The sequence below is a fragment of the Urocampus carinirostris genome, chromosome 7 (genome assembly GCF_059441175.1).
Source record: "Urocampus carinirostris isolate Australia breed hairy pipefish chromosome 7, RoL_Ucar_1.0, whole genome shotgun sequence".
In the NCBI taxonomy this organism is placed as follows: Eukaryota; Metazoa; Chordata; class Actinopteri; order Syngnathiformes; family Syngnathidae; genus Urocampus; species Urocampus carinirostris.
The window spans coordinates 24,636,738-24,649,066 of record NC_142355.1 but is presented as its reverse complement, the minus strand read 5'-3'; the positions used below and the strand labels follow the sequence as shown (position 1 = coordinate 24,649,066).

The 12,329-nt window shown below is 39.8% G+C and overlaps 1 protein-coding gene across 2 annotated transcripts in view; it reads right to left on the bottom strand.

The window, feature by feature from the left end:
* The window catches only part of cd9a (CD9 molecule a), a 14,830-nt gene extending 2,501 nt beyond the window's left edge, over window positions 1-12,329 (bottom strand). Inside the window, exons 1-6 of one of the 2 annotated variants that reach the window (XM_088340293.1) lie at window positions 12,058-12,329; window positions 5,552-5,654; window positions 4,455-4,552; window positions 3,858-3,932; window positions 3,653-3,754; window positions 1,281-1,373 (exon numbers count right to left, since the gene is read on the bottom strand). In XM_088340293.1, coding sequence (XP_088196419.1) covers window positions 1,281-1,373; window positions 3,653-3,754; window positions 3,858-3,932; window positions 4,455-4,552; window positions 5,552-5,654; window positions 12,058-12,126 — 540 coding nt within the window. In that variant the 5' untranslated portion in view covers window positions 12,127-12,329. Of the gene's footprint in view, window positions 1-1,280; window positions 1,374-3,652; window positions 3,755-3,857; window positions 3,933-4,454; window positions 4,553-5,551; window positions 5,655-7,526; window positions 7,718-12,057 lie in introns of those variants that run through there. The other variant, XM_088340294.1, reaches the window with a different exon arrangement.

The following is a 12,329-nucleotide window of genomic DNA, read 5'->3' as shown; positions in this document are numbered from 1 at the left end:
TGTTTTGAATATGTTTTTTTGTTTTACTAGAAAATGCATTTTAAAAACAAAAAGAAAAGCAAGAAGAAAAACAAATAACATTTTCTGCCAATAGTGCAAAAAAAATTCTGTGTAGATAAAAATGCTGGCTCATCAGTAGCTTTTTCATGTAACGCTTCAATAAAGAGACAGCTTGTGTCAAGTTCACCACTTGATGGCGAAAAGTTAAAGCATTGTGATAAATAATGCCGTTTTGGGATATAAAGCTATCCTATTTAGCTATTTCAGGGCATGTCAGTTTTTATTAGCTTTAGGGCAGGGATGTCAAACTCTTTTAACTCGGGGGCCACACAATAGAATAAACATTCTCTCGGGGGCCGGACTAGTAGATTAGAGAGAAAGAAAAAGAGAAAAAAAAATAAGAGAAAGCGAGGGAGAGACAAAGAAAGAGGCCGGGACAAAGAGAGGGAGAGGAAAAAGATGGTGGGACAAAGAGAGAAATGGAAAAAAAGAGAGAGAGAGAAGGGCAGAAACAAAATAGATAAAAAGAGAAATAGTGAGAGGGGAAAGAAAGAGAGAAAGAAAGAAATCAAAGATAAATAGAAAGAGAGGAGAGAAAAGAGAAGGAGAGAAAGAGTGAAGGGGAGGAAGGTGAAAGGGAGAGAAGGGGAAAGCAAGAGAGAGAAAACAAAAAGGAATAGAGAGCAGAGGAAGGTAAAAAGACACAGAGAAAGAAAGAGACAAAGAGAAAGTGAAAGAGAGAGTGAGATAAAAAGGGAGGGAAAGAGAGTGAGAGGGAAAGAAATACAAGTACAGCTACTTTGTGAGAGGCACATGGCTTTAGCAAAATCAAGTGGACGTATTTCAACCTGCACCTCGTTTTTCTCTTGCGCTTCTCTGAGCAAAGTCTCGCGGGCCGGATTCAATCCCTTAGCGGGCCTGATCCGGCCCGCGGGCTGCCTGTTTGACAGCGCTGCTTTAGAGTAACAGGCTAACAAACAACGGCTCAATAACTGGTCCTTACCATTTCTTATTATTGGTTTATTACCTGACCCAAACGTTTGTCATTTTCAGTTATTACCAATAACTGGTCACCACTTTTCTGAAACTGAACCATGATTGTTTGTTACGTCAACAGCAACCAAAACTTGGGGGTTTGCCGGTTCATAGACAACAAACCAAATCTGAAAACCCTGATGAGACAATGTGCTTACAAATATTACTGTGAAGAAAATTCCCAGATTGTCGAGAAGCAAGATTCACGTTTCTCCTTATTAGATAGATCAGTGTGGCTTTCCTACCTTGGTGATGAGCTTCTCAAGCGGCTCTCCTGGAGGACAGGTGTCTTTGGAAGAATCAAGTGCCACATTACCATTTGGACCGCAACAGTTCAGCTGGAACAATAGAATAAAAAATCCTTAAATCTCTTTTTTTTTCCCAGAAAGAATCAGCTCTGTGGTGTTGCTTGGCAACACTCTTTTTATGAACATAAATCATATGCCTGTTGACAACGCGATTTATAGCTTTAAATATCTATTTACAGCCTGATGAAACAAGATTACCCCTTGCTATTGGGTTTCATGTTATGCTAGTCGGATTAACCCACATATAACCCTCTTTCCAAAGAGACACCTGGAAAATCAGTACATTGCTTAATTTCTTTACATTTCGAATGTGTTTGGGGTAATTAAGCCTCTGATTACATGGGAATTGAATATAATCCTATCTATCAATCTACCCTGGTCATATCCCTCGAGAGGGGTGACCGACAGCAAGACAAACACATACAAAACAAGAAAATAAAAAAGGGAAAAATTAGAAAAAAAGCACACACAAAATTTTGTGGACTATGGCAAACCCAAATGCCCAAACACCGTAACAAGTTAACCACATCGGCACCCAAGTTGTTCATGCTTTTGTCCCTCCAGATCAAACGGGACACGAGAAAGCGGCCATGTCACTCGGGTCAGGGTGACACAACACACTCTTCTGTTCAACAGCAGGGCCCGACAGCTTTCCCTGGTTTACCCCTGCTGCATCATACAGGTGCCCTGTCCATCCCTGAGAACGCGTATAAACACCCCACTATCCTTTCACAACACCTATCCACTTATTCCTATCACCAACAAGAGCTCTAGCTTCCACTACATTTAAAATTCTTTCCTGCAGTGCACTCATAACACCATCCATCCACGTCAATTGCGGCATTCCTCTTTGTCTCCTTCCATTTACTTCTGCTCTGTAGATCCTCTTCAATATTTGCTCCTCATCCACCCTCTCCATGTGTCCAAACAAACCGAGCACTCTCTTATCCACACGCTTGCTCAGTTCCACTACTACTCCAGTTCTGTCTCTCACAATTTCATTTCTCAATCTTGTCACTCCTAACATACTCCTCAAACACTTCTCTGCACCATACAACACAGTCGGCACAAATCACACTCTCAAAGTCCCCTTTTAACATCCATACTCATACTCTTGTTGCTCATCACTCTCCTCAGTTCACCCAAAACCTTGCTTCTATAATTCTATGAGCACAAATCTTTTGTTGAAAGACTTTTTGTATTTTTCAATGCTTCGCCCATCAAATTATAGTCAAATATTTTTCTTCCTTTTTTGTTTATTATATGGTTGATTTTGATGTGGATCCTCGGGGGTTGTTCACCTAATGACGAGTTAAAAAAAAGAAAAGAAAAAACAAGTACCGCTTTTTTGTTTCCTGTTTCTAATGATTTGATAAACTGAGTAGTCCAAGTGGCTTGATCTCAGTTAGATCCTCAAGCAAACATTTGGATAAATCTGCTTGCCCACTTGAGAAAAACTAGAACCAAAGGTACAGAATTAAATTCAGAATAGTTTCAAATCTAAAAAGCCAATTTTTAGTTGATGCAATGGTAGGTGGGTTACCTGTTGTCAAGACAAATTTATTAGTATAGCCTTTAATCACAACCCTGTATACGTAGTTTTGGACTAAATCTAATTGGAACAAGCCGAAGCACAAGCAACGCCATTTGACAAAAAGACGTTTCTGTTGCCATTTAATTTTGTACATTAAATAAATGATGATAGAATTTGAGTCACCAAACTCAACAATTGACCCTGTTTGTTTCCATCGCGCTCTAAAATCGAGCACCATTGCAAGATTTGCTCATACGTGGCAATGCAAAAGCATAGACTAACACTGTATATGGATGTATATATGTGTGGCATCCACTATATAAGAGGAATACACCTGTGGGATTTCTTCCATGGGGGAAATACACAGGCTTTTTTAAGGAGTAAATCGGACTTTGCATGTATCATTTGTCTCCCATAGTACTTTGGGGTACCAAATTGTCCCGGGTTAGGGAAACCACATGTGCGCACAAATGTGTATAAAAGCACAAGTAATCGTGCAATTAATTTACCAACTTAATCATTGAATTATTGAAAACTTAGTGGGATTAAAACCTTACTCACTTTATTGTGTGGGTTTACATGGATTTACAATTTCAGAATACCGGCGATATTCCGTTTCCAATCAGATTATTGCCTATTGGCAAACATACCCAATGAGGCGTATTTGGGGTCATCAAAAACAGTTACAAATCATTGTATTCACCGTTAGTTCTTGTTTAACTGACAGACAGGTACCACAAACATTTCAGTCATGTAATTAATGAAGACAACTCACGCCAGTTTGAATTACACGCAGTGTCTCCCTGAGACGCTCATCCTTTGTGTCCTCGTATTCGTCGTAGGTCTTCTTGTAGAATGCCTTGATATCTTCCACTACCTATCATGCAAGCAGAGAACATCGTTTACTCTTGGCTTTTGCTACAATCATTATATTGTGTCTGGTGAGACTTAGAAATATAATTACACTTTAGGTAAGTTACCTTGACCTGGTTGGAAAATCCCCAGATTCCAGCAGCGACTTCTATGGCAAAGATAATAAGCAGGAAGAAGAAAAACTATGGAAAAGATAAAGGGAGTTAGACGCCCGCCTAAACATGTCTGTTAGCTGGCACAAACAAATAGGGGTCATCTGAGCGGAACTGAACTTGATTTGCATGGGCCCCTCCCTCTGGGAGATTTAGCACAAGACGATTAAGGCCAGAGGGGAAGCGGCATACAGGAAGTGAACAAAAGCAACATCTCAGCCTACTGCTTGCTGGCCTTGGCCTTCTCTAGCCACACGCTGATAAAAACAGGCATCTCAAAGGCTCGATGGTTGAGCCACTTTGTATTCCTAGTGTTCAAGAAGTGTTCTCAGAGTCATGTAGCTGCAGTTTTACTCACAAATTGAGTCATCGGCTGGGCATTTGATTGTTATGTTTTATGTGCTTTTCTACAATAGAGCAACAGATATATACTGTATTTTCTAGTGAATAAGAAAAAGTATCTGGATTAATTAAATCAATGAGTACAGTAGTGTGCTGTAATACTGGCTGCAGTTGGGAATTGTTGAAAACTCTCGGTTAGGTCATACATACCAGTCCCAGCATACAAGGAGACTCCTGGATGGCACCACAACATCCAAGAAATCCTACGACCATCATAAGCGCCCCAGCGCCGATCAGTATGTACACACCTAGCAAAAAAATGAAATAAAGTTGTAGATCTGCAGTCAAAGAACATCGACCTTGGCTTTGGTCCCGCCCATGAATACTGGGGATTTTCTTTGACATTTTCTACATGACAAACGCCTAAATAATGATTGTTATCTCAGCCCCTGAAAAACATGGAAAAATAATTCCCAAAACGCGTGTTAGTTTATATCTGTGGATTTCAAACAAACCCAATTTTATTATAAACCTGCAACATCTTCTGTTTTTAAACTTCAAAACAATAAATTGTAAACGGTAAATGAATGGTCTGCATTTATATAGCGGTTTTCAAATCAAAGAAGACCTCCCGAAGCACTTTACAATGTGCTTCACACTTACCCATTCACACACACACACACACACACACACCAATAACCTGTTTAGCTATTATTGATTTATATTGATATTATTACTTCGTGTTTATAGTTTTGTTTATAATTGAATCATCAGTATGTATGTAAACAATGTTCACTACATTATTATAATGACAATACACACAATTCTAATTACATTGTACACACCTGAAAACCCGTATCAATAAACGGTCCAGTTCAAGTATGGGTCCGTTCTACAGTCTTAAGATCCGAAGTTCGTTGTTGTAGTCAGTGTCAATTGCCGTTTCAAGATTTTGTGTTAATATGACTAAATACATTAAGTGAGCAAGGTTTCATCCGTGAGACACTGTCTTCCTGTATTAATCTTGAGAAGAAGTAATTATTTGTTTTACTCGGCTGTTATATCATTAATAATTCTAATATTTTACATTCTTGTCTAAAAACGTCTCGACCAAAGAAAAATCGCCGCCTGGTTCTGCTCTATTAAGGTCAGCCAATAGGATATAGGAAATGTTATGACAAGTTCAACATCATTACGTTTATTCCGAACTATTTCATTGGCTAATAGAACCAGAAAAACTGGAAAAATAATGATGTGGATGTATTCCAGTTCTTAATGTGTTACCACTTTAGCTATAAGCCTCTTACCTGTGTAAAACACATACGGAGCGTCAGGTCCCTCAAACAGGCCTTTGGTCTTGGGGTCTAGTCTCAACCAGAGGCCAATGGCAAAGACGGCAGTTCCTGCAAGCTGAAACAAAAGTTGACAAATATTTCAGTTCATGTTGTGTGTTCAAGACCGGTCTTTTGGTACACAAAATAATTCAGTGTTTCTCTATCGACTATGGGTCCCACAGCCCCACAGTATGGTCACATTTTCTTACATAGATTTTAAGAAACATGGCACGTTAGCCTAAAAATTGAAAATCAAAATGCAGCGTACGCCATTAATACTGAATCTCTCTTTATATTTCTTCCAAGATACTTATCCAGTACAAACCTATTGGTGTTCCCAAATAAATGGAAAAGACTGTCTTTAAAATTATTAGAATAAGCACCAGATGATACAAAACTGACCACTGTGTTCGTGTAATTTCATTCCTTAACACTTTTCAAAAGATTTCCTCTACACAAACTAAGCTCTATTTTTATTCTAAAATGACACAAAATTACACAAAAGTAAACATTTGATCACACTCACTGAAACACAAAAACAAGAATGTGAATTAAGGGGTGAATCAGTGGATAATAATTCAGTAAATAGAGAATTTGCTGATGCTGTTCTGGGAAAAAATAGTACAGAGATAGTGATGACTGCTTCTTTATATTTTAGAATTCCTTTGTTACTGCACTGTGTTGTTCATTAATGACACGAGTGAAAAATAACCTATAATTATTTGTCCATCCATCCATTATCTGCATTGCTTATCCTCAGTAGGGTCGCAGCTATCTTTGTGCAGTGGGCAGGGGACACCCTGAACTGGTTGCCAGCCAGTTGCAGGGCACACAGAGACAGACAACTCGCTCGCTCATTTACACTTAGGGACAAATTGGACCGACCAATTAAACTGACATGCATGTTCTTGGAATGTGGGAAGAAACCGAAATGCCTGGAGGGAACCCCGGGGAAGGCACATGGAGAACATGCAAACTCCACACGGGGAGGCTGCGGTAGCTAGAAGTGAACCCTGGAGCTCTGCACCATAGGCCTACGCGCTAGCCTGCATGCCGCCCCTATAATCATTGAAATCTTTAAAAAAATATGCAAATGAAGTTTTAACAGTTTATATGAATCAAATGAAAACAATGCTACTTTTTTTTTACGTTTAATACATTTATGACTGCACTGCATAAACATAGTGGAGGCTAGAGCTCTTGTTGGTGATAGGAATGAGTGGAGAGGTGTTGTACAAGAATAGTGGCATGTTTGGACGCGTTCTAAGGGATGGGCAGGGCACCTGTATGATGCGGCAAGGGTAAACCAGTGAAAGCTGTCGGGCCCTGCTGTTGAACCAAAGAGTGTGTTGTGTCACCCTGACCCCAGTGACATGGCCGCTTTCTTGTGTCTAGTTTCATCTGGAGGGGCGAAAGCATGACCAACTTGGGTGCCGAGGTGCTTAACTTGTTTGGGTGTTTGGACATTTGGGTTAGCCCTGGTCCCAAAAAATGTTGTGTGTGTTTTTTGCTACTTTTTTTTTTTGTTTTGTTTTTTTTGTTTTTGTATGTGTTTTTCTTGCTGTCGGTCACAGCAAGGGTGTGACCAGGGTAGGTAGGTAGGTAGGTAGGTAGGTAGGTAGGTAGGTAGGTAGGTAGGTAGGTAGGTAGGTAGGTAGGTAGGTAGGTAGGTAGTTCTGTTCCACATATCCAGTAATTTAGCAAATGTGTGTGCCTCAATCCATCCACTTTTGTTTCTCAGCGCACATGCTTGAACACGACGACGGCTAAACAGATTCACTGATAACGACTGCACGAGGTAAATATGACCACGCATCTGTGCTGTATGTGTCTCCTTTTAAGCCTGACACCCAAAGAGAAACTTTAAAAAAGCCTCCCCTCTTACATAACTCTCTCACATCCTGTATAAACACACGTTCCATTACGGGAAAAAACTAATGTCACTTACCCAGAAGAGCAAGTTGAATATAAACATGAGATACTTAATGCACTTAATCCCCCCAACAACAGCCATGCTGACGGGTTTTGTTGATAAACTATAAAATCCAAAAAGGAAGTTGAGTTTGCACGAGCTGGTAAAAAAAGAAACGTTGTGTTCCAAAGTGAAAGCGTTTTGTTAAGGCCACACCTTTGAGTCACCTAAACACAGACTCGGGGAGTGGCAAGTACGTCACGTCCAACCCAACAAAACCAGCCTACCGTTTTTGAGCCTTGCCTTGTGACTTCCTGTGTTTGTTCAGCGCTTGCATAGATTGTGGCTATGACGACTCCTGTCTGAGGACCTGCACACAGTCAACCAAGACAGCAGTTCCTGTTGGAACATGCTGACTTTGAATGTCTTATTTACTCACCTGCCATTTGATATGCAGCGTTTCCCATACTATTGGAAGATTCTGGCAGGCCACCAGGGTTTAATTGGTCCCACTATTTTAGATATAGTCTATTTAATAGTGTATAACATGCACTTGTGTATTACGCGAACTCCTAATTTTTGTTGTGAAAACGGTATTAACTCTTGTCTCACCTTTTCTCAGATCAAACTTTGCTGTTGGATGCAACAAGAATCTAACCCAGGTCATAGCAGTAAGAGCACTGAAATCACCACTGGACCACATATAGATGACATAGATAGATAGATACTTTATTCATCCCCGCAGGGAAATTCCAATAGGAAGACAAGTCGATTTTATCTTATTATCACACTATTTTTGGTGATTTCACCAGAGTCGAATGTTAGTTTTGTTGTGCGTTTCAAACTGTTCAATAACAATTCTTTTTTTATTACCTAGAATTCTTAAAATAAAATAGAACAATAGGTTAGATAAGGGGTCGGGAACCTTTTCAAACCAAAGAGCCATAATGGCAAAATATTTTAATTCTTTAACCTTACCATATATTTTAAGATAAAATTCAACAAAACCGTCAAACTCCAAAATCCAATTTCCAGTGCAATTTATTTTACTGTGTGACATTAGATGATTTGATCAAATTTACGAAATAAGAATAACGCCCATATCAAAAAAATATACTACGTAAATCTATTCACTTTAATCATGAATCATGGTTTCAAAACAAGATGCAGGCAGAGTTATTTTGTAAGAATACTGCAAACGAGGATACTGGTGTATTTACCTTCGGTGCAGATAGCGCTGTGTGCATTACTCCGCCCACACCTACCGCTCAAGCAATCAAAATTGCTCTGTGCGCTTGGCTGGCATTTTTGGTTGTTTACAGTTTGTTTGGTGGGTTTTCATCATAAAGTGTCTCAAAAGTGAACATACAATGATTATTGAGCTTTCATATAAAAGATTCCTTAGGGAAGTACAGTATGGCCAAAACGGTGTCAGTTGATGAGATACCTTGACTGAAAACTAGTTGAGACTGTGCCCTTTAGATACTGGACCGAACGATCCTTACTTCTACTGTTATGTTGGCTATGCACGGACCAAATATGACTCTGCGCTTATTAGAAATGGAAGGCTGTAAAGGAAATTTGCATATTTAGATATTTATCTACGAGCCATATGTGCTCATGAAAAGAGACATATCTGGCTCGCAGCTATAGGTTCCTGACCCCTAGAATAGCGGGACACACATTGATCATAGATCTATCTAGCTTTTGGAATTTGATCTAAAAATGCACTCGATCGATGCGTTTGAATTCAAAATGTACAAAATTTTCTTTGGGGTTGGGGGCTATTCCCCTGGACCGCCCTAGACTGCCCACCCACTATCGTCTCACAAAATTTATGTGAAACACTAATATGTGATTGGAAGTCGAAGGAGTCACTTCATGTTCTTTAACTTCAGTTGATATTAGCATACCGAGATGAATCCAGATTTGTTTGATATTGTTTATAAATTGCTATGATGAAGCAACTTCGTATTGAGCAATAACAAAATCACAATGATGCAAAACACTAGGTGGGCAAACTACAGCATGCAAGCCAGAACCGGTCCTGCAATAGATTCATTCCCGCCCGCGAGACAAAGCTAAGAGAAGCACAAGAGGAAAAGTAACCCCCTTAACATCAAACAATGACGCTGCAGTTTTGAATATTTCACCTGTATGTCGCCAAAGCTAAATGCCACTCCCAAAACTGTATTTTCTGACTACCATTTATGAAACAGAAATTCACTGTTTAAGGATATATAATTGCACTCAACTGGATTAGAAAATGTACAATTAAAAAGTGGCAAAAGTTTGAAGACTTTCTATGATAGGTATAAAATCTAACCAAGTTCCCAAATTCCGGTAAACATTTTCATAAAAAGATAAAATGCGTAAAAATATGTTAACACTGTTAAATCAATCATATACATATAATGCCAACATATATGTAATAAAAAAAAAGTTCTAATAAAAATGTTTTTTTATATTATTGTGTCTTCTTATCCTGTGTGTCATGATTACTGATGTGACTCAGCTTTGCCCGCTCATTTGGCGCCACCCGCCGCGAGTTCTGATTGGATCCCTGTAACCATTTGAACTCAGTCCTGACAATCCCCTGTTGTCAGTCCGTCTGCGAACCTCTGTTTTTCAAGGCAAGCTCTTTTTCACCCCCTGACTCCCGCCTGTCCCGTTTTTGCTCCCGTTTGTCTTCGGCTACGACCCGTTTTGATCTCGACCACTTCTACTCTCCAGTTCTGGCTTACGACTCATTTCCGACGCGACCACGTTTTTGCTCTCCAGTCCCGGCTACCGACCAGTTTTTCCGTTCCTGACACCGCCATCGCTCGCTACGGAAGATCCACTTCTGTGTTCGGATCACAATCCGAGTACAAGAGCGACTTGCTTCCCGCGCTTAGCAAATGCCGGATCGTGGGCGCAACCCTTCCTCTTCCCTTTCATAAAACTTGTGAGAAACGTAACGTGATTGGGTCCTGTTTCCGTTCTGGTCCTTACAGTGTCCTTTTGTGTGGCCTCATATAACTATTGTTATATTTTTCATTGTGCTCAAGGACAACATTCAAATACAAGGCTACATTTTTCTGTAATTGCCTTTTTCGGTCAATTTTATTGATCAAGATATTCCATTTCATGCAATGAAACACTTCTGGAGTAGTTCATTGCATTGTTTTTCAATGCAGATGATCCATCGTTGTGCCAAAAAAAGTGATACTTTATGTTTGTTACAATTACTTTGGATTAAAAATTTTATTTGTACAGTATAATAAATATATTCAATTGTATATTTCAGTGTTTCAAACCGAATTGGATTAAATGGTTCCTTTATTAACAAATAGGCAATCCTTTTGTTGTTTAAATTTGAAAAAGCGGTGTACTTCATAGAAAAAAAAAATCGGTAGAATGTTTTTAAGGAAAGAAAAGCGTTAGTCTAACGCATAAAACAGTAGTGTTCTATAGCATATGAATAACATATTTTATGTCGACAATGTATTATTTGTTATTGCAACATCCATTGCAGCCTGGTCATCCTGGAAGGGGGATTACCTCATGTGCGCTCCCTTCTCAAGGTTACTTCATTTTCCTCATGGTGAGGTTTTTGAGTTTTTCCTTGCCATCATGTAGGGTTTAGATCAGGGGATGGTGTAATAATAGTCTGTGGTTTGCAATAATCTGTGGTATGTGCAGCCCTTTGAGACTCTTTGTGATTAAGGGTGTCAAAAATAAACATGACTTGACCTGACTAGTGTTGTTTACAATAAAAATTTGAATATCGGAATCGATCAGAAAAAGACTGGTATTGTTTTGAACATCCCCAAATTTGCAACCACATGGCTCATATACCGTAATTTATTCGGAGTATATTCCAGGGGCGATTTTTAGGTTCGGGGCTTTGGAGGTGCTAGGTACCCTAGTTTCTATTTCAATTTTTGCAATTATTAATATTGCTTTACTGATTCTAGTGTTTACGTGCTCTTGCAATATTATTAGCAATGTTTATTCCCCACAAGATTTGCACACACAATGCATGCTGCAGCCATTTGTGATGCATTTTTGTGCTCGGGGCTATAAATAGTAACAAAACATAAAATTACCATAAAAGGCCAAAACATCCTTGGAAACCCCATTGTACCTTCACAAACTGGTTAACATGTGCAGTCCTAGATAAACAAACAACCATTTGGGACGCACCCCCACAGGCTGTGAAACATAAATAGCGCACATTCTGACTTTCTGACATGCGCACCACTACTTCCCACGTGACCGTGCAGAACTATTTTGCAAATCGATGACTGACAGACTGGCACAATAGAATAAATCCCGATTTTATTTTTGCGCAACCATTTTAAATGCAGTTGTTACGAAGCTTCGGAGTGCGCAGTGGAAGTGGGTCACTTGGCCATGGGGGGACGATTACACGGAGCGGTAGCAAGCCTATACTGAGCCCACGCACGCGCCGGGACAATGCAATATTGCTAATTATATGAATAAATATATTTCAATCCAGTCAGAACGCAATGTGATAATATTGAGGTCCCCATCGTTTCTTTTTCCACGCGCACGCACTCACCCAAAAGACCAGGTTGAAGGCGAACATTAGATACTTGATGCACGTTTCTCCGCCGGACAGCGCCGCCATGATGTCAAATTTCTTGTAGTTGTAGACGATTGGAGCCTGGTAATATATTTTCGTTGAGTGGAGCGCTTGATCCACGCGTGGCGCTGCTTATGCGCGCGGCTTAAGTGGTCCCTGCCCCCTCTCGGCTGAGAAAAACACAATCAAGCGTAAAAGGCAACCCACGCTAGCGCACTCCGGTCAATGCATTACGTCATCATTCTAAG